Source organism: Candoia aspera, chromosome 13 (assembly GCF_035149785.1).
Source record: "Candoia aspera isolate rCanAsp1 chromosome 13, rCanAsp1.hap2, whole genome shotgun sequence".
Taxonomy (NCBI): Eukaryota; Metazoa; Chordata; class Lepidosauria; order Squamata; family Boidae; genus Candoia; species Candoia aspera.
The window spans coordinates 8,323,330-8,345,563 of record NC_086165.1 but is presented as its reverse complement, the minus strand read 5'-3'; the positions used below and the strand labels follow the sequence as shown (position 1 = coordinate 8,345,563).

At 38.8% G+C, this 22,234-nt stretch overlaps 3 protein-coding genes across 5 annotated transcripts in view; 2 read left to right on the top strand and 1 right to left on the bottom strand.

The window, feature by feature from the left end:
- The window catches only part of SCG3 (secretogranin III), a 29,303-nt gene extending 21,025 nt beyond the window's left edge, over window positions 1–8,278 (top strand). For both annotated transcript variants that reach the window (XM_063313936.1, XM_063313937.1), the window contains 2 exons: window positions 1,291–1,371; window positions 2,573–8,278. In XM_063313936.1, coding sequence (XP_063170006.1) covers window positions 1,291–1,371; window positions 2,573–2,691 — 200 coding nt within the window. In that variant the 3' untranslated portion in view covers window positions 2,692–8,278. The remainder of the gene's footprint in view (window positions 1–1,290; window positions 1,372–2,572) is intronic.
- Window positions 8,279–9,411: 1,133 nt separating this feature from the next.
- LYSMD2 (LysM domain containing 2) lies at window positions 9,412–13,900 on the bottom strand. Its single transcript, XM_063314141.1, has 3 exons — window positions 13,564–13,900; window positions 11,239–11,570; window positions 9,412–10,255 (listed from the first exon to the last, which is right to left on the bottom strand). Exons 1-3 carry the CDS (start codon window positions 13,783–13,785, stop codon window positions 10,207–10,209), a joined length of 603 nt encoding a protein of 200 aa, XP_063170211.1. The 5' UTR covers window positions 13,786–13,900; the 3' UTR covers window positions 9,412–10,206.
- A 76-nt stretch (window positions 13,901–13,976) lies between these two features.
- The window catches only part of LOC134504811 (tropomodulin-3-like), a 117,235-nt gene continuing 108,977 nt past the window's right edge, over window positions 13,977–22,234 (top strand). For both annotated transcript variants that reach the window (XR_010068684.1, XM_063314199.1), the window contains exon 1: window positions 13,977–14,110. The gene's annotated coding sequence lies outside the window, so the exon portion shown is untranslated. The remainder of the gene's footprint in view (window positions 14,111–22,234) is intronic.

Genomic DNA, 22,234 nt, shown 5'->3' with positions numbered 1-22,234 from the left:
TGAAAAGTGTACATTAATTGCTAGTACTTAATTCATCTGTGTTTCGAATGACTAATTCTTGTTAGAATGAGGTATGCAAAGCAGGCAGCAAGAATCTTTCAGGGGACTAATAGTTCTTGTCCCTTTTAACTCACAGGAGCAGGTTGACTTGTTAAGTTAAGAGTTCAGAATCAATTAAACTACCATATTGCTCCAGACACCATATTAGGTTAGCACTGAGCTAATTTTGTTCAGGCTATCCTGTAGGCAAAATTACTCAGTTTTGCTTAGAATTTAAAACATAAATTCCCACATAAATACGAACAAGAAATCATCCATCATCAGCCGATAAATAATCAGTCAATCGACTGGAAAAGGCAGCAAATTCAGGGAAATAATTAAATGTAGTCTTGCTCCAAAATATGTATTTCCACCATTTTCCAAATCGTTCAAGGTCCATCATGGTCCTCCCAATTCCCATTTAATCTCAGCACCCTGTGTGGTTGGATTGATAACTGTCTTATGAAACTAAGGCCAATGATAGTTCAAATTAAATCCAAACTGTGGCAAAATATTCAATACATCTTTATTTCAGACTTGGACCAGCATAAGGTAAAAAAACACGGTCTCTGAGACTATGTTAATATAACAGCTTGTATGAGGCTCTGAGACAGCTGTTAACATAAAAACAGGCAGTGTCTAAAAAGTGTAAGGGCAGTTCTTAAGAGTTGGAAGGGGCCTTAGATGTACCTTGTCCAGCCCCTTGCTCAGTGCAAAATCCACCAGAGAAATTTTGACAGATGACCGACCATCCTCAATCTGAAGCCCTCCAGTAGAAAACTCATCACTTCATGTGATTGGCATCTTATACAGTCCTACTATCATACAGATGTTGCATGCTGCTGTGCAGAACTGGGCAACATACCTTATGAGGGTGTTGAGTCAGAGATGGAGATGTAAAATTGGTCTTTGTGGCCTGGTGACCTGATGAGCAGTGGGACAGTATGGGTTCTGTAAATGTCTCTGATTAATGAACAGCAGAGGACATGCTCAGTAGTCTTGACTTGCCCGTTATCTCAGGGACATGGACAGTTCAGGGAGGGTGTCTCCTCATAACTTCTTTGTAACGCAGCCAAAGGAGGGGTGCTATAGTGAGCCAGAAAAAAAGGCCCTTCCACTTTTAGGGGCTTCCAGTGACATAAGTTCCTTCAGCTGGTAAATCTTTGCCTGGATCAGTTTGGTGAGATTAATCCCATTGATTATCCAGACTTGTTAATAAAAAGCTATTTCTTCTTCTTTTCACCTTTGAAGGGAAAGCAGAGGCATATTTGGAAGCCATCAGGAAGAATATAGAGTGGCTGAAAAAACATAATACACAAGGAAAGAAAGATGGTAAGATTTGAGAGAGGATTGATATGAACAAGACCAACCTTGGGCACAAGTTTTGGAATTCTGTTAAGTAAAAACTTAATGTTGAGAAGATGGAATACATAGAAACATGGATGGACAGACAGATGGAAAGATAAGATGAATCAATGCAGTTCCATATAGGGGAAGACAAGGGATATTGCATTAAAAAAATACCACCTTTCTTCATACTAGGGTTTGATTTATGAATCAATAAAGCCGAGCAACCAATCCACGCATCTTAGGGATAAATGTTCAGACATAGATGGGAAGGTATATTGGTTCTTTGCGAATCCAGCTCTTACATTTTCTACCTAATTTATCAGCAATTGGTGATGTGCTTTGCCTATTAATTAGCACAGCACCATTCAATGTATTGCCCCAATTATCCGTAATATGCAGTATTGTAAATACTTCCTTCCATTTATCAGAGAGTTCATCATCTTGAAATTAATATAAAGCAAATGATATCAAGATTGTCCTGGAAGTTCAGTACAGACAGATTAACTGAATACTAATACAGTTATTTGGGGGGGGGGCGGGGTATAGAAAATAAATGCTACCGAACTACTGCTGTTATTCTCTTGTCTTTGCAGCTATACATTCATAGCAGGGTGATAAGAATATGCAAAAGCCAGACTCAGGCATGATGCTCAGGGTAGACCAACCTGAGTATTAGGTGTGGGACTGGGCTACCCTGCCTCCATTATTTCCTGTCTCCCTATTTCTGATCCTGCTGGATTGAAAAACGAGGTCTGCTTCCTGTTATTCCCTCAAATGCAAATATAATCCTCCATACAAATGGGGATTCTAAAGCAGGGGTGCAAGCCTGCCATCTGGGGTTCAATATCAAGATTATTATTACACTGTAATTTTTAATGTGATCAAATGGGGAAGTATTAAATATAATAATTTCATAATTACAATAGCCATAATCACTGTAATCCATTTAACTTTAATTCAGTATAAATGTAAAATTACATATTTTTGTTCAGACTCTGCTTACCCTTTGGAAAATAGACTACAATATACCATTCAAAGTGTAAGTGCAGCCTTTGGCTCCAAAAAAGCTGGGTGGTCCTCCTCTAGAGGGAAGCCAGCTTTAAATCAGCCAAATAAACAAAAAGTTACGTTTCCAGGAGAACCTGATATAGTCTGCCTGTATAAATCCTTCTTTGTGTTCCAGATTATGACCTTTCTAAACTGCGGGATTTCATAGATCAAGAGGCTGATGCTTATGTGGACAAGGGCATCCTGGATAAAGAAGAGGCAGATGTGATCAAGCGTATCTACGGCAGCCTGTAAAGAAGAGAAAATCCGACACCTCTTGAAACTGTATGGAATTCTAGTCTAGCTTCACCCACATCTAGTTCTAAGATCTTCAACTTTCTTTCTCCCCGCCACATCCCAGGAAAAAAAAGGGTGATTAGAAAGTATTCTGTCTCCATTGTACTGAATTTTATCCAGGTTAAAAAAACAACAACAACAATTGCATATTCATTTTTTCTCCGCTTTGATCAGCCTGCTTAAAGCAAATTTGCTGCCCACTTTATAGATGACAGGGTATAACAGTTGCTTACATCATGTCCCCATTAGCTTATCAAGCGGCTCTTTCAGATTATACGTCTTGAAGAACAGCTTTCTCCCCCAACCCACACCCTCCAGTATCTACCAGTTTGTTCCATCGTGGTATGGCTTTTTAGAGATACTGTTCTAAAAAACTGTAAAGGGCATTACTCGGGGTAACTCAACTTAATTAACTCAATTTTTGCAAAGAAATCTCACATTCGCATTCTCTTTTGTGGTAACTATTGTTTCATGTCCCAGAAGGTACTGTTGGAATGCTGTAATGTATTAGTTTTCTTGCTGTTTGCGCCTTCCACTTTGTCTCTCCATCCGTGTGCCATTAAGTCATGGCTATGTGTTTAACACTGCATCAGCCTTTAAAATAGATCTTACAGGGAGAAAGAACTGTATTGTCACAATATTGCTACGGTCAGGTACAGTAGCAACTGTTGTCATTCACATACTTCATCGTTCTTGAATAAGTGTTATTTCTCTGCATGTATAAAGAACAGTTCTTGACGTGAGTAGCTTAATGATATGTGAATAACTTCATTCCTAGGGGTAAAAAGGAGGTGAAGCAAAGCACTTGAGGAGACATTTGCATGGAGGATAACTGATATGCTAGGACTTGCAGGGAATGCAGTGTTGGTTAGCAACATAGGATTTCATAAATGTCTTGTGTCTCTAAACTTTTGATTTTCCCTGAATTAACACTGAAGATCCAAATTCCTTTTATCATTAAGGAGATATACTTTTACAGAGGCTGGGTTCACATTTTATTATTTTTTTTAACTAAGACACAATTGATTGGGTTAACACAGTATGCTAAGCCATAAATCATAATCCACAATGCTAGTTCACAGTTTGATCAACCATGGTTTGTTGATTAAGCTATAATTAGATGGGCTCATACAGTGCACTAAGGCATAAACCATAGTTCAAAAACTAGAATGACTACATTCACAGAATATTGCACCCCCCCCCCATAGTAAATGCTGCTTGCACAGTGAACATTTCTTGAGAGGAGCACATCCTGCATTTAAGTTCTTGTTCTGAATGTTGCATGAGGAAACCTATGTATGCCTCATAATAATTAACTTTTTTTTGTTTTGAGATCCCAAATTCATGACATTAAGATGCAGTGAGCATTCCAGTCAGAAGATGAGCTGATTCTGCTTAATCTCTGCCTTAACAGTACAAGTAGCCCTTGCTTAAGGATGGTAATTGGGACCAGAATACCAGTTGCTAAGTGGTGTGGTTGTAAAGCACATCAGGTGACTGTGCCGCTTAGCAGCAGCAGTCCCGACAGTCCCTGGTTATCATCATTAAGCAAGGACCATGCAGGTTATTAAGTGAGTACCTCACATGACTGCGACTTCTGACTTCCTGCTGGCTTCCCCATTGACTTTGCTTGTGGGAAGCTGGCAGGGAAGGTTGCAAATTGTGATCATGCAACCACAGGACATGTGACGGTCAGAAATCTGGGTGGGTTGCCGAGCGCCTGGATCATGATCATGTGACAGTGGGGGCACTGCAACAGCCAGAACTTTGAGGACCAGTCATGAGTACTACTTGTTCAGTGCCATTGCAAGTTTGAATGGTTGCTGAACGAGTGGTCATTAAATGAGGACCACCTGTATGTTTGCTTGTTTTGTCTTTCCCCCCATAAACTGCACTGATCAGCAGCAGCAATAAAATGCTTTAGAAGCAATTCAGACTAAAACTAGCAAATGCAGAGTAAAATTTCACTGTCTTCATGGACCTACTGGAAGCTGGCACTGATAAAGCTACGTATCAATGGGAAGGAATCCCAAAAATACGAGGGCATCTATAAAAAGAGAATGGCTTTCACTGGTAGGTCAAGAGCAGGGCAGAGGCAAGTTGAATGGCCCAATCCCTCCTGCTGTGGGATCATGGCAGGAAATTTGGATAAGAGTGAGGCAAGTCCCGTATTTGAAATCATACAGCATTACAGTTGGCAGCCTCCTTCACAAATTGATGTTTTAGATACAGAAGAGGATTTGGTTAACTTCTTGTGCTACTAACTCAGAAATGTTCATTTTAGCACCATCTGGATAGTAAAAGCTCTAAAAGAGAAACCTAATGTACTCTACAAACATACTAATCTCCTATCCTTCACTACATTTTAAGGAGTAATTAAAAGAATTTGCATTTATATGAGATGTGAAGGCATTCAGCAGAGAAATTAAGGACGCAGTCCAAAGCAGACTTACTCAGTAGGGAATACTTCTGAGTGGACATGCACAGGCTTGAGCTTTGAGAGAAACAGAATAAAATAATCAACGTCAATGGTTTAGAAGTCTCTTGTTCAGAGACAGCCAACATACATAATTTGCTATTTTGGGAATATAGTGGTTTTTAGTTCTTGGTTTCAGCTGAGCATTAAACCAGTGAATTGACGTCAAGGGGAGCCATCCTTCTGCAAATGTGACCCAATTAACCATAGATGCCATTGCCAGATATTACTGGCTCTCTGAAAACTGAAAGCCATTTGTATTCTTTTTATATTTCACTCTATCTGCCAGGAAGGCGTAAATAGATTTGATGTAATTTTGCTCTGTAAGATCTGAAATTTGCTCACTGTTTCTGTCACAAAAAGTCATTTTTCCAGTGCACCAAACAATTATTTTTTTCCTTCACTGTTTTTTTCCACTGCATGAGACCATTTTATGTTATGTGTAATTTCCTTTTATATATGTAACATGTAAAGTAAATACCAGTTTAAGATAAAAGGTCTCTCAAGACGGTTCACAAGTGAAATCATAAATCAAGATAAATATAAAATAGATTAGGTCAGCAGCATAAAAACAGCTCCCAAACAAATCAACTAATAAAAAACTATATGGCAAATTCTATTAGATTTCCCCCTGCAAAGTCAGCAACAGTGTTATGTGACACTGCAATTATGGTAAAAAAAGAAATCCCATACATGTTCATGTTTACGCTGTGCTAGGCATGATAACAAATTGTACAAGTTCAGCTTGTTCAATTGTTTTATCTGGTAAATGGAAATTACTAGGAATAGCTCTGTGGCGATGGCTGTGATTGCTATGGCTAAGGGTTCAGTGGATCAAAAAAAAAAAGGCCTGCTGAAGGAACAAGTCATGAGAAAATCATAAGGTAAGAGGGAAAACACGGCAAAGAGGATAATGTGCCCCAAACACTGGGGTCAAGACAGCAGAAGATACGGAAATGGCTGTAAGAGACAATTAATGATGGTAGCCAAGTTTATATATAGTAAACAAGAATGGTGTTTATAAGGTTAGGACAGAAATAAGACATAGAGGGATTTAAAAATAAGAACATGGAATAATAAAGCTGATGTAGAATCATGAGTATGAATCTTACAATTAAAGGAACAGGGAAACTGTTCATTGGGCAAATCGCAGCGTCTTGGTTGTACTTCACCTTAACTATTACCAAAATGCTTTATATGGGATTACATTTGAAAAGTGCCTGGAAGTTGCAGTTGGTGCGAAATGTGGCAGCTGATGTTAAACAATGCAAAGTACAGATACCATATGAGGCCTGCACTGAAAGATCTGTACTAAACAGATTGCTTTCTGGGCACAATTTAAAGTTTAAATGTTAACCATTATGACTTTTAACTGCCTAGGGACTCACCATCAAAGAGGCCAACTCTTCCCTTTCAAACCTGAACGGATATTAAGATCTGCAGGAGAGAGACTGATCTGCCTTCACTCTCAGCAGCACACACGTCAGTACACAGGAAAAATCCCTTTTTTGCATTACTTCCAGGATATAGACTATACTTCCTCAGTTCTGGTCTTTCTCTGTACAATAGAAGAGCATAGATCTTTCACCAGATTGCTAGTTAATTTTAAAGTTAATTTTATTTATGTTTTAGAAAAATCTTACTCCATATTCTTAATTTTAATTCTTGATAGCCACTTTCAATTTTCAGTTGAGTAAAAGGCAGGATATAAACTAGATGCATAAACATACACACAGTCCCCTTGCTAGGAGAGTATTAAAGACAATGGTTTTTAGCCAGAGAAAACAAATACAGCCTCAAGAAATTGGAAAGTCCAGTTAAGTTTGTGGTTAGGAGGCAGACATAGGCCTCAAAGACATTAGATTTCCCAAACTAATAGAAAAATAAGTTACTTCTGATAATGAGCCACTTCCATTTATGATTTTCATATGAAGATACCATTTCATTTGGGAAACCTGCATTTGTAACAAAGACTCATACAGTATTTGTAATTCATCAATCGTGTCCATAGTGGAAAGCCTCAGTCCTGCTCAATGATGAAGTATGCGAATACAAAGTCACGTGGTCCACTTTTGCCTTAGCATACAGTAGAAAACATCAGCACGATAATCCCAGTAAGAAATCCAGGGTCACCTAGAGCCAGCTGTAGTACAAGAGGTTGCAGGGAAAACAATTAGCAAGTGTTCATCAAGTGTATACTTGAGGGGGGTTTAGTTGTTTTTAGTTATGGGAATCAATGCACATTCTTGTCATCAAAAAGTAACTCTTGGTTGTTTTCCCAAGCTTTCTTCCATTTCAGCACCCTAATTTTAGAAGGGGAAGCCGGTGCTATATTGTTGGTGCTGTTTGAGAATCCCATGATTATGTATCAGAGGGAGAACTAAAATATATATACAAGTATCTGAAGGATAACAGGACTACTTAAATAGAGCTGTGGACAATTGGCAAATGATTCTGTCCTTATGCTAGTGAACCTTTAGGGTTGTTGTTGTTTTCTTTGAAACTATATATAATTCAGATTCAGTATGCCATGTTTTTAATAACCAGCAAATTACTTAGCTTAATTCCTCTGCTTCATTCTGTGAATTGAGGACTGTTATCATACCATGTGGCATCAAATACAGCATTTGGTAACATGAGATGATAAAGCAGACAGAAAACAACCCTGTTCATCACCCGCATGGATGAATGGCAATGGCTTGTGCAGAATGGGGTGATCAGTTTTTAAAAGAAGCAGTGCAAGCAATGCAGCATAATATTTAAAGGCATAGTGTTGACTTGATATTTTTGCCATATTAGCATATAAAAGCAATTGCTAGACACATTTGATATTTTCTCTATCCCAGCAATGGGAAATAAAAGTATCCTGCACTTCTCTAGTTCTAATCTCACCAATCCTTTTTTAATAACCTTAACATCTTTTAGATGCTCTGATGTGTCTTTACAGTTTAAAACCATTGTTGGGAAAAATGTAACAAATTACCACATATATTGCATTCAAAATACACTTTTCTAATAGAATCCTGTTTCTGATACTGTACTTTATTAAATGCTTTGCTACAAGACAAAGTAATGCAGATTCTTGATTTTGTCTTCATGTGCTACCACTTCAAATTACTTCAAAAGACCCTAAACCGGTGATCTTACTATTGAAGTTTACAAAAATGCATATAGTAAGGAGAGAAAAATCTTATTGTAATGCAAAATGTACTTACAACACTTGCCAGGTAAGTCCAGTAAATTATGATCAAGTACTGCTAAGTACAGAAATATAACACCTAGAAATTGAAAAATGTTAAAGAGCCGGTTTCTCTAAAATAATAATTGAAAATGAAGATAAAATTTTTCAAAATGACAGATGTCACTTATAAAAACTCACTGTATTCCCAATAAAGATATAATTCCGCATATAGATGTTTTAAGAGATCAAACATGTTATCATCATTCTAACATTGAGATCTAAGATAGTTTCCTTCAAACTTCACAATGCTAACAGATATACATAGGCCTATGATAATTTTAAGTGTACCAGTGGTAGCTCTTTCAAAATAGCTAAGGAAAGCTGATAGTAAATCTATACGAAGAATGAAAGGTTCAATCCATGTGGAAACACCCTTCACAGGGCTTGAATAAAAGAAACAATTAAAGAGGAAATGTGTCATTGGCCAAGATTTTAAAAAAATGGCCAATGATATATTTGCTGTTTAAAGTCAAGCCAGAGAATATTTGCCAGAGTATTTTTAGATGGCCTGTCTACAAAACTACATCCTTTTATATTATCTTCAATCTACTATAAATCAATTTCCCTAACAATGGACACAATTTCTGAAGAAAGAGTCCTTTCTGGGTAACATTTCTTCACTGTTACCAATTTTAGCACCTGTTTTATTTCCTTTGGGGGTTTCTTGAACTCTAAACTAAAGCTCCAGACATTTTATTTATACACAACAGAGAGTTTTCTTTAAACATGGTATGTAAATCTGATTTTAGACTGAACAGCTCTGCTCTTCACCCATGCAATATTTCATTCTCATTGCTAAAACACAATGAAGTTATGCATCCTGTGGTCTTGTATTCCTCAGCTAGGATATTAATATTCTCATTTGGAGAATTTAAAGAGATACAAAGAAAGACAAAGTGTATTCAAACTATTTTGATTTCAAGTAAAACTAAAATAGTTGGAAAAAGGAGCAAAGACACTATAACTTAAGAAATTTTAATATAGCATATGAAACACAAATCATGTCTGAAACGTAGTTGCAAAGCATCAGATACGCTAAACAACAAAGGCAGTAACTTTTTAAAGTGCGTTTTATATTCAATACATGAAACTACATATATGTGCTAACAAGAAACTATGTTCCAAACACCCTTTCACAAAGAAAAAGAACAATTTACTTTGTTTGTTCCTCTTGGTTTTTAAAGTTTCCAAACAAAGTATTTTACCATACATATCTTAAAATCCCAACTTTTTCCTTAAAAGTTGGCTAAAACTGGTTCACTTTAAGAGCATATCTTTAAGTATGTTAACACAGAGAGACACATACAGGTGTGCATAAACACACCCCTTATTCATGGTGCATCCATCAGCATCAAGTTCACAAAATTTGCATGACAAACTTATCTGATTCAAGACTTCATGGTTTTTTTTAAAATAAATGTTTGTTCCTCTAATTTTATCTTATTTACAAGTATACTATTTCCAAAAAAATCTGCATCGAAGTTCTCTCAGCGATATATTGTTGCTAGTGTGCCATTTTATAGCAGAAATATAAAGGCAATATTTTTGGAGGGTCATTTCCTTTATTAATGTATAGTAAAAGGATATTGACCTATAGAAGGCAAACATTCAAATAATTTTAGTGCAAGAGTCAGTGGAATTATTTATATATGACTTGTAACAAGTACAACGTAATATATCAATCCAAAAGATCTTCTGAATCTTCAAATATTTAGTTCTTTAAGAACTGCTTTCATTCCAGCTCCTTATTTATCGTCTACTGCTGATAGGAAGAAATTGCATAGGAATTTTCCTCACCATACTCCCTGTTGAGGAAAAAGGAAACTCATAAAAATATGCAAAGTTGCTTATAATTTGCTCCTCAGAACTGCATCCAATTTTAATAGGATTATTTCAAATTAAGCTATCTGAAGACTGCAGAACTGTTTTTCTTCTGAGCAGCAACATACTACTGTGCCCATAAGCAAAATCCTATCATGTAGAATTTAAATGTTATACAGCTATCATATCAATGGATATAGCTATGCAGATCCTGCAAAAAAATCTATTACACTCATATTTTCTCTCTAACCCTCTGAAAGTGCATTGTTTTGCTATAGAAGGAGCAACAGCATCCTAGAGGCTGTTTCTAGTAGCACAGATGTACATATGAAGTGGCCAGTGGGCTTAGCTTCTACAGGGCTTACATTTTGCACAGATGAAAGGATTTTACAGCAAGTGAGAAAACAATCTGTATTATCACCATACAGTCACTGTATACTGTATACAGTATACACTGATACAGTATACTGTATACGCTGTATACGCTATGTACTGCTATACCATCTCCCTTTTCTTCACTCCTCCCTTATCTCTTCTGGATTAAGCCTTCAGTAATTTAACTAGAAATTTACTTTTGTGTGTTTTTTTTTATTATTCAGATCTAGGTCACTGCTGTCTCCTCTGTATCTAATAAACCCCCTTCTTTCTATCCCCATCAGATAGATTTGGGGTGTGTGTCATACATATGCAAGCACCTAAGATTTCACTAATGAATTCAACATGGAAACTCAAATAATTCTAGATATATTCCAAAAGCATTCCAAACTTTTGCTTTAGGATCGTGTTGGTTGAGATTTAGTAGCTTTCTTAAAAAGTGTTTTATATACTGTTGTCTATTACTATCATTATTTATTAATTGTTATATTACCATCTATTAAAGTCTCCCAGCAGTTTAAAATAAAAACCTATTAAATGTTATTATCAATCCCAAACCTGTGTTTAGATAAACAGGGGAATAAGATTTTACCTGTTATCTTCAGATTTTAATTTCTTAGCTGCTTGTTTGGACAACTTAATCTGCACGTCCAGTCTATGCAGAAAATCTTTGGCAGAGAGTTCTTCAGGTGGAGGAGGTTGATTGTCAGATTCTTGAGGACTGGGGGAAGAGCTGTCTTCCTGAACTGTCACAGGTCTTTCTTCACAAGAAGCGGGATTATCTGTATCATTCTCTGGAGACTCCAATGAGTTACATCCATTAAACAGCAAAGCCTTTTCCAGTATAACTGGGATATTCAATGTTTCTCTCAGAAATATGCAGTCATTTGTGAACAGTTTATTTGCTCTTTTTATCTGTTCCATCTGAAATAGAAACAATTATGTTTATAATCCAAGTGAAAGAAGCTTTACAATAAGCAACAGCTACCTCACGACATAAATTTATTTCTGAAAATTTATCTCCCAACGTTTAATGCAATTAATTTCTGGCCATCCTTCCAAAATGGTGATTGACATTATTACAGCTGCAGAACCAGATCTCTCATACAGGCATATGAAGCACAAGTTGGAAAAAAAAATTGGAGACTAATCTACATTTCTAACTGAAGAAATTAAAAATGGAACCTCAATTTCTTCTTTTGAACTTCCATAGCAGCTCACTTTACAAAAGGATGAATTGCTGTTGATGTCACACATCATTTTCATACATTAACTATAAATATATTAACAAACATTTCCTCAGGCATTTGTTTTCACAAAGAACTAGCAACCTGATGTTTTAGTTTCTGTTCCTGTGCAGTTTAATAAATAATGAACCTAAAACTATTATGTAACTAGAACTTTTACACTTTCCCCCCATAACCACATGTTAAAGGCTGCTTTTCTAGGTACATAAAGAACCATACAGTAACGTTCATCCAGCAGTTTGAAAGACTGAACAGCATAAGGTTTAGAAGAATCTTGTAAGATCTCACACATTTTCCATGGAAACATTTCAATTTAGGCTTGGCATCACAGACCTATTATACCAATAAAGTTAATACTGTACTTTCTAAAACAGAATGCTTCTGGTTGGGTGTTCCAACTGTTCCCTTTCAAAACTCTTTTTAGACAATATTTCACAGACTGACAACGGGGGGGGGGGGAGTCAAAACAGTTAGAACACAACCCCAGGATCTGCACATTTTCCAGAGATATATTCAAATATGCTTAACAATGCTGCTATTCACGGTCTTACCAATCGCTTCAGTTAGGCCAACTTTTAAATGATTTATATTCAAGACATCACAGTTCAAAGAGGACAGGAAAGAGTAACAACTCTGTAATGCACACCATCCTCTTTTGTTCGTAGACTGACTTTCACCTCCTCCCTTCCAACTCTCATACCAGAGGGCCCAGTGATCACTTTGCGCTCAAAGGAGATTCCAGATTCAAGCTTGTCGGAAACTCCACCTCATCCAGGATGCATGATGCGCTAGCTGCAGTAACTCTATAGTTGCAGTAGACAACAGATGCCCTCCAAATCTCCTTTCTTAGGAAAAGGTTAAGTTTGTCTGAAACCCTCTCCTATCCACTCCCTGCACTCAGGCTGAGAGGTGCCCTCTTAATATTAGCCATATTGGCCTGAGATGTAGTTTACTATAAGGGGGAAAGCTCTCTGCACATACCCAAACAGAAGCCGTCTCTTTCTAACAGATGCTGGTGTTGGCTGTTGGTCTTTTTTTTGCCCGTCACTAGTTAAAATCTCATGTCCAAAGAGTTTTGCCCACAGTGGATGTAATAAGTTGGTACAATATCATTGTTGTGACTATGCTCTCAATCTATTGTGAGGGCTGCTGTGAGGATAAAACATGGGATAAAGGCTTGAGCTCTTCAGAGAAAAAGTTGTATATAAAGGGCCTTGGCTCAAAGAGAGATGCCAGGCCGGTTGCCATGATTCCAGTGGAAAGCACTCTGCACGAGGACAGAAGCACTCTCCTCCTCCTCCTCCAGCAAATCTCTCTAGTTAACGGGAGGTGGGAAAGGAAAGAAAGCAGATAGTCTGTCACGCAGAAACACCTTCCTCTCCGAGGCCGAAGAATCCAGCCGGGATTACTGGGACGGGGCTTGGAGATCCGAGAAAGGTTCGCGGTCCCTCGTTTCGGTCGCAGAGCCCCAGGCCCAAAGGACGGCGAGTGGCAGGGCCACCAAAGAAGGTCCTCTGCCCTTGCTCGTGGAGGGGGCGCCCCTTCACACGCACACGCGTCCCCCGGCCGAGCAGCGCGACTACACTCGGGTCAAATCGGCGGAGTCGAGGCCCTGGCCTCGTAGGGCTCCTGCGCCGCCGCCCCCCCCCCCGCCCGCCGTCCCCGCTTACCGTCACGCCGTACTTGAGCGCAAGGCCCGGCAGGGTGTCTCCGGGGCTGAGGCGATGCTCCACGTACCGCTCCGCCAAAGGGGCGGCCACCGTGGCCGTGCTGCCGTACGAGCGGGTTTTGGTGCGCGCCAAGCTGAGCGAGAGTTCGGCCTCCGCCTCGGCGGCGCCGGGCCCCGGCAGCGGTTCCTCCCGCAGCGACAGCCCGGGCAGGAACTCCGCCATGGCAGGTCGCGCTCAGCGGCAGGTCGGGTCCATGGCGGGGGAGGGGCGGGCGCCGTCAGCGACGCCTTCCGCTCCCTCAGGCAGCGAAGCAGCGCCCCAAGGCGGGAAACGCGAAAGGCGGGAAGCGAGCCGCAGGAGCACGCGCGGCCGGCGCCACTCGAGGGGTGGGGGAGAGGCGCGCCTCCGGCCAGGCCGCCCCTCTGCGCCTGCGCCAGCGGCCGCGCATGCCCCGAGCACGGGCCCCGCTGAGGGTAAGGTCTCATTCCTTGAGGACCTCCGTCCCCGCCCGACCCGGGGTCCGAGTTCACACGATGCGCCTGTCCAGGTCAGTGAAGGGCCTCGGAATGCCTGGGTGCCACTCGCCAAGTTGGGTTACCGTTAGCCGTGGTGTGTGGGTCATGGGGTAGCCTAGCGAGCTTCCTCGTTTAGGGTTGAGGGGTGTGTGCGAACCCGGGAAATGGTGTTTTTAAAAAATATACTTGTACTTTTGAAAAAGAGTTATAATGCTTATACGTGTTTTAATATAAATCATTCCATAATTCTATAAACGCGGAAAAAAGGAAGTCACTCCGTAAATGGGTTAAGCGTGTTGTGCGAACACGGGCGGATTGATCTACACGAGTTCTCAGCGTGTCATGGAGGGTCGTTTTTTTGTTGTCAGTGACAGGGCTTGGCTATAAACTCTGTGGAGTAATTAAGGGGGAAAGAGTACCTCAAAGCTTTTGCAGACTGACCACCTCTAAATTTGAACGGAATATTAATTAAGCTCTGCGTGAAGGTAACGGTGATAAATGTGTGGTAAAGAATCAAGAGGATAAAGTTGGTTTAGGAAAATAATAAAGCAGATTGTTAAAAAAAATGTCTGTGCTAATGATTGGATTCACACAACACAATTGACCTGTGATGTTGGATAAGCCATGGTGACTTTGTTCACACCTAATGCTTAACCACAATGAGTGGATTCATTTCCTTAAACCAGGGGTTCTTAACCTGGGGTCCACAGACCTCTTGGGGGTCCATGGATGGATTTCCAGGGATCTGTGAATTTGGGGGGAAAAAATTACAATTTTATTTTCACTAACATCTAACAGAAACCTACATAGCTTGTCTTGTTACTGATCTGGTTGAGTAATAAATATGTGAGCACATATATTACTATATTACAAATTTATTTGTTTTTAATATTTAAGAACTCGATTTGAGTATAATACGTTTCCTTTGTAATGCAACCTATATCTGTGCAATTTAATTTCATTAATTTAATGTTGTTGTTTTGTTGTTAGCTGCCATTGAGTGCTGTCAGGTGGTGGTTATTTTATGTATTTAAATACAATTTTCTGAGAAGGGGTCCATAGGTTTCTCCAGACTCTCAAAGGGATCCATGGCACAAAAAGGCCCTAAGCTAAAGATAACTGTATCCCATAAGATTTAGTGTGTCGTGTGCATCTGGCCAAAAGGCTTTTTGGCCCCCCCAAAATTGATCAGTGTATAATGTAATGTAGCTGTGCTTTTGATGTTCACCATAAAAATGACTAATCTACAAAAATAACTATTTAGCTTGCTTTTTTTATGTATAGCAAGTGAGGCAGTGGCAATTTGTTTCTAAACATTTGCCTCCAGATAATTGGTTACTTTCATGTCAGCCATAATACAATACAGTATGGTGGAATATTATATAAGTCTGTATAGGAATAAGTTGCTCATTAACTACTGCAGTGAGTGAAGCTAGGACTGATCCATAGGATTACTGATCCATTCAATTAAACAAGTGTAAATACCAATGTTGCAAACAGTTTTATGAGATTGGGAAAAGAGTGCTGAAGTTTCAAGTTAGAAAATACTTTATGAGAGTCACTCTTATTAAAATATGTATTTGTAAAATTCCTTATCCCCCCCCTTTATACACACGCACAGACACACAATTGTGGTAGCATCCACATTATGTATAAAGTAATAGAAATTGTGCTTTCTGAAAAGCTTAGTTCAGCAGTGAATAAATCATGCATATAGATATAACCAAATAAAGTTGTTCTTCATAAATAATTATGCTGTAACTAGACATATGAAACTATTCCAACCATTGATCCAGCCCCTTGTTATATTTAGGCAAGAACTTCCCAGGTGACTTTTGGTGATGGACTGATATTCAATGGCTGTTTGCACAATGATTAATGAGTTTGATAGCCTAGACATTTGAAAGAAATATTAAAGGGCTACTGCAGTTGGTGAACGGCAAATCCGATGTTCTAAGGATCAACACACCATTGGAAGCTGGAATGTAAGATCTATGAGCCAGGGCAAATTGGATGTGGTTATTGGTGAGATGTCAAGATTAAAGATAGACATTTTGGGCATCAGTGAACTGAAATGGACTGGAATGGGCCACTTCACATCAAATGACCACCAGATCTACTACTGTGGACAAGAGGACCACAGAAGAAATGGAGTAGCCTTCATAATTAATCGTAAAGTGGCTAAAGCAGTGCTTGGATACAATCCAAAAAACGATAGAATGATCTCAATTCGAATTCAGGGCAAGCCATCTAACATCACAGTGATCCAAATATACGCCCCAACCACAGATGCTGAAGAAGCTGAAGTAGAGCAGTTCTATGAGGGTCTGCAGCACCTACTGGACAACACGCCTAAAAGAGATGCTATTTTCATCACAGGAGACTGGAATGCTAAGGTGGGCAGTCAAATGACACCTCGAATTACAGGTAAGCATGGCCTGGGAGAACAAAACGAAGCAGGACATAGGCTGATAGAATTCTGCCAAGACAACTCACTCTGCAGAACAAACACTCTCTTCCAACAACCTAAGAGACGGCTTTATACATGGACTTCACCAGATGGACAACACCAAAATCAGATTGACTACATCCTTTGCAGCCAAAGGTGGCGGACATCTATACAGTTGGTAAAAACAAGACCTGGAGCTGACTGTAGTTCAGATCATGAACTTCTTATTGCACAATTTAGGATCAGACTAAAGAGATTAGGGAAGACCCACAGATCAGCTAGATATGAGCTCACTAATATTCCTAAGGAATATGCAGTGGAAGTGAAGAACAGATTTAAGGGACTGGACTTAGTAGATAGGGTCCCGGAAGAACTATGGACAGAAGTTGGCAGCATTGTTCAGGAGGCGGCAACAAAATACATCCCAAAGAAAGAGAAAACCAAGAAGGCAAAATGGCTGTCTGCTGAGACACTAGAAGTAGCCCAAGAAAGAAGGAAAGCAAAAGGCAACAGTGATAGGGGGAGATATGCCCAATTAAATGCAAAATTCCAGAGGTTAGCCAGAAGAGATAAGGAATTATTTTTAAGCAAGCAATGCGCGGAAGTGGAAGAAGACAATAGAATAGGAAAGACAAGAGACCTCTTCCAGAAAATTAGAAACATCGGAGGTAAATTCCAGGCAAAAACGCGTATGATCAAAAACAGATGGCAAGGACCTAACAGAAGAAGAAGAGATCAAGAAAAGGTGGCAAGAATATACAGAAGACCTGTATAGGAAGGATAACAATATCGGGGATCGCTTTGACGGTGTGGTCAGTGAGCTAGAGCCAGACATCCTGAAGAATGAGGTTGAGTGGGCCTTAAGAAGCATTGCTAATAACAAGGCAGCAGGAGACGACGGCATCCCAGCTGAACTGTTCAAAATCTTGCAAGATGATGCTGTCAAGGTAATGCATGCTATATGCCAGCAAATTTGGAAAACACAAGAATGGCCATCAGACTGGAAAAAATCAACTTATTTCCCCATACCAAAAAAGGGGAACACTAAAGAATGTTCAAACTATCGAACAGTGGCACTCATTTCACATGCCAGTAAGGTAATGCTCAAGATCCTGCAAGGTAGACTTCAGCAATTCATGGAGCGAGAATTGCCAGATGTACAAGCTGGGTTTAGAAAAGGCAGAGGAACTAGGGACCAAATAGTAACATATGGCTGTGAGAGCTGGACCATAAGGAAGGCTGAGAGAAGGAAGATCGATGCTTTTGAACTGTGGTGTTGGAGGAAAATTCTGAGAGTGCCTTGGACTGCAAGAAGATCAAACCAGTCCATCCTCCAGGAAATAAAGCCAGACTGCTCACTTGAGGGAATGATATTAAAGGCATAACTGAAATACTTTGGCCACATAATGAGAAGACAGGACACCCTGCAGAAGATGCTGATGCTAGGGAGAGTGGAGGGCAAAAGGAAGAGGGGCTGACCAAGGGCAAGGTGGATGGATGATATTCTAGAGGTGACGGACTGGTCCCTGGGGGAGCTGGGGGTGTTGACGACCGACAGGAGGCTCTGGCGTGGGCTGGTCCATGAAGTCACGAAGAGTCGGAAGCGACTAAACGAATAAACAACAAACAATTGTAGCAGAAGCTGAAAACCTGGAGAAGTTTTTATTTATATGCGGGGAGGGGGGGTCACTGTAGCAAACAAGATGCTGGTCTGGATTGGCTTTTAATCTGAACTAGCAAAATTGTTCTTACGAATGCCGATAATCACATAGAAATGTTATTAAGAAAAACAAGACACTCCTGTGAATGTAAAAAATTATCTCAGCTTCATTGTTATTATACACTGCTGTGTGTTGCAGAAGAATGGAAATAAATATTTATTTTTGGTTATATACAAACTTTATCTGCAGTTCTTAGGAGATCAAAGGCAATAATTTCCAAATTGGCAACATGTGCTAAATGCATTTGATGTGCTGTTCTTCCCTCTAGTGGACAACTGTGGTATGGTTGTTAATGCCTGGTCCTTTTTTCTTTTCTTTTTTAAATAAAAACCCTTTTTATAAAATGTGTTTGTCTTAAAAGGTGCTATCAGACTTCTTCTGATCTATGGTATAATGTGTATAAGCTGAAATTTTTTAGGGTTGTTGGAAATCCTAACTTTTTTTTTTTTCTTTATCATTTAATTTTGAACCAAGCGTGCCAAATTTGGTGTTAAAAAATGAACGAGAGAGAAAGTTTTAATTCTAAGTCACCATCACAAGCCTGCTCTTACACTGGACTGCTGTAATCTCCTTACAAAGTAATGTCTGAGATTTCTCACAATAGGTTAATCAGCACTTAAATTTAAATATAATCCATGCAGACCATTGTGTAACTTTAATGTGATATGAAGTTCTATTAGTAGACTTTGCAGTGACATATTGCCTTACGTAAAACTAAAACATTTCTATTAGTCTGCTGACTGAAACTTTACAGGTAAGAGATTGCAGATGATTGAAGCATAAAATAAGAACCTTAAAATCCCTAATTTGACTCCTATTACATTTTTTCACCCAATATAAGAAGATCATTCTATATCAGTCACAGTTCCCATCCAACTTTTTTTATTGTTGTAGCCTATTCCTTATCAATCCAATACTTTCTTCACTTCTGTAAGCTTCTTACCAGATTGGGGCTATCACTTCAGGAAAAAAAAATAGGTATAATTCCTTTCCCTTCCCCATCTCCAAATTTTTAATAATCATTTAACCATTAACATCATCCTATGACACAAGCTATTTGCTCCCCACCCCCAAAAAAGATTAGACTTTATTTCAAATATTGCTATATATTGGTTTTTCTATCCAAAGGGCTTTCTAAAATGCACAAGAAAAAAGGCCATTAAAATGGATGCCCCCATTTAAGAAATCACTAATGATTTGTTTGTTTACAAGCGCTTCTATACTGTTTCAGTCAGATGAATATTAAGTGGCTTACAGGATATGTCTGAGATCTTTTGTGTCTTCAAAGGCACATACCTCTGCTCTTGAAGGCTTCAGTAAGATACCATGGCTGATTCTCATGGGTGGGTCATCCATGCATAACATTTGTCATGCTTTTAAAAAATATATTGTAGGAAGTAAATTCACTACAGTCGGGTGTTGTAAGTTCCAGAGCACCAAACAACCACAGAAATAGTGAATATTTATTTACAAAAGCCAAAGCTAACATTGTGTTTCCAAGGGTATGTTTTTTTTTGTTTTTATTTTTTTGCAGCAAAGCTGTGAACACATGAGATTGCCTTCCTTCCAATCAAATAATCTTACAGCATTTAACATGTACATAAACTTGGCATACTATCCCAGAACTTCAGTGTTGCACACAACGGCTGACGGTGTTTAAGAATTTTTAATTATTTTTTAAAGAATTCTGAAATAATAGTATTGTCCAAAAAAAATCTACAGTCCTTTGCCAAATTCTTCCCTTTAATAATTGAATGTATGCCCCAGTGTCACATTACTCTTACAAATATTCTCATCTGCTTGCAATCTTAGCTTAGAAGCAATGCTACATGAAATGCTAAATCTTCCGTATAAAAATAGGAAATTTAGCTTGCATTCATCTTATCTACTGGATATATTCTATGTCTTACCCCTAAAGAGGGGTAGCATTGTTTTATTTCTACAAAGCCTTTCTATCCCTATGTTGTTATAGTCTCTTTTGAAAGGCTTCAGTCCAGTTCTTATTAAATGGCTAAACTGCACAACTTTAGAGAGCTTTCTCTGCCTTGAAGTCCTTTGTCAGGACCTTGGACACAGCTGTAGTTCTTGTTCTTCCTGGAGTATTATTATTGATGTAAAACTACAGTGTTGCATTCAATTTCATTATCTCCTTAGGGTTAGCACCTTCCATGCAGCTTCAACAGCTGACTTGAACACAAATAGCTAGGTTAGAAAGCATAGATCAAAGGAAGAAATCTGAGCAAGGGTACAATAGAAGATACATAAAACTATAGTGCCAAATTATAAAGTCAAGGCAACGTTGTCTATGATGCTGATTGTTGGACAGCCCCATTACAGACTATGGGCAGGAGAATGCATGTTTGAATATACATTATATAAAATACATTCTTAATATGGTATTTAATAAGGACAATATGCTAACTATTCAGTCCTTTCCTGCTTTGGTCCATCATTAAAATTTTCTGTGTATTTTGGCTGGTTAATTGTTTCATATGCTATATTAAGGACATGTTTTTGTTCAGAAACTAATGCCCAAATCTAAATGTTCAGGGTACAGTATATCCGTGTCCTTACTGCAGACTTACTTCTGTGCTTTTAATACCAACCCAACTCAGACACAAAGATTTCGTCATTGCAGTACCACAGTTTTACTTTTGAATGTTGAACTATTATACAGCTGTTGAAACATAAGCTGTGATCAAACAAAAGGAACATTTAAAAAATGCCAGCCTTTTATACTAGCTGAAACCTATCCACCTGAGTAAATGACATAGGATAGAGACAAGCAGCTTCCTTTCAAGAAAACTTTTTCAAAGCTAAATGGACAAAAGTATAAAGCCTCTGTTTCTTAACTACTTGAATGAGCAGACTGCGGTAAAATTTATGCTACTTATCAGGTGCTACACTGAATATAAAATCTGACTTTTCAAGTAACTGCACATACACATTATAATAACTTTCTAATTTGTTAGTAGTTACTCGTATATTCTAAAGCTGTGACTAATTAGTAATATTTGCATGAGTTTTAGGTGATGATTGTGTGATTGAAGTTACATATGATCAAAACAATACTTCCCAAGGAAAAAAGCCACCTTGTTTTCAAAGGATGCACATGCATGTTGAAGTAGGTATTATTCAAGGCAAGGACATTCTTCTCATGCACCCCAGTGAATGCCTCTTTTTTGATGGCAGTCACATCTATAGTACTTCAAGCATTAAAAAAGACAGCTGATATGGGGATCAAGAATTAACTGATAACTGAATGCTGCTGTTACTAACTCATCTCAAACTGACTTTTTATGAACTGGGTAGAAGTATTAATAAGGCTGCGAACTGAATTAGGCAATAAAGAAAATGATATTCATAATATATGCATTATTTTATCCATTATTTGGATAAAGAATACGTTCAAGTGTGGAATAAAAAGCACAATATCCTGTTTTATATGTTTAAAGATCCAGCAGGCTACTACAGCAAATGCAGGCCTGAATATATGGGTCAGGACATCTATACCAGTGCCTGGTCTTCAGGAGGCCCTGTTCAAAGAATATAGGAAATTGTCTCACACCAAGTCAGACTTATAAAGGTGGACTGCCTAGCTCTGCACAATCTCCACCATGTTGGGACAAGTTGCAGTTGTGGAACACTAGTCAGTTGTAGCTGACTATATTTACTTTGTACTGGCCTTTCCCCCCCCCCCAAGTTGAAGAAACATTAATGAACAGTCAGCTAAATAAATTATGGTGTGGTAAAATCCATCAAAGCTGGGAAAGAAAGAAAACGGTGTGTTGTGGCGCTGAGGACATCCATCTCTAAGTATGTCATTACCAAATGATTTGAGACCTAATTCTCTCTGCAATATTTTTAAAATGATTCTAAAAATTATTTCAGATGGCATTTTTGGAAATCTTTGGGCTGGGCTGTGTGGAAATGGCATTTGGGAACATTTTTTACAAGTTTTGCTCTCTGGTTATGTGTATTGCTAA

Bases quoted from the DNA above. Each gene is read 5' to 3' on its own strand.
- LYSMD2 (XM_063314141.1), bottom strand. From the start codon at position 13,785: ATGGCGGAGTTCCTGCCCGGGCTGTCGCTGCGGGAGGAACCGCTGCCG. The intron at 11,571-13,563 runs GTAAGCGGGGAC...TTTCTATTTCAG, and splicing joins CGCTCAAGTACGGCGTGACG to ATGGAACAGATAAAAAGAGC. The intron at 10,256-11,238 runs GTAAAATCTTAT...TTTCCTCAACAG, and splicing joins TTAAAATCTGAAGATAACAG to GGAGTATGGTGAGGAAAATT.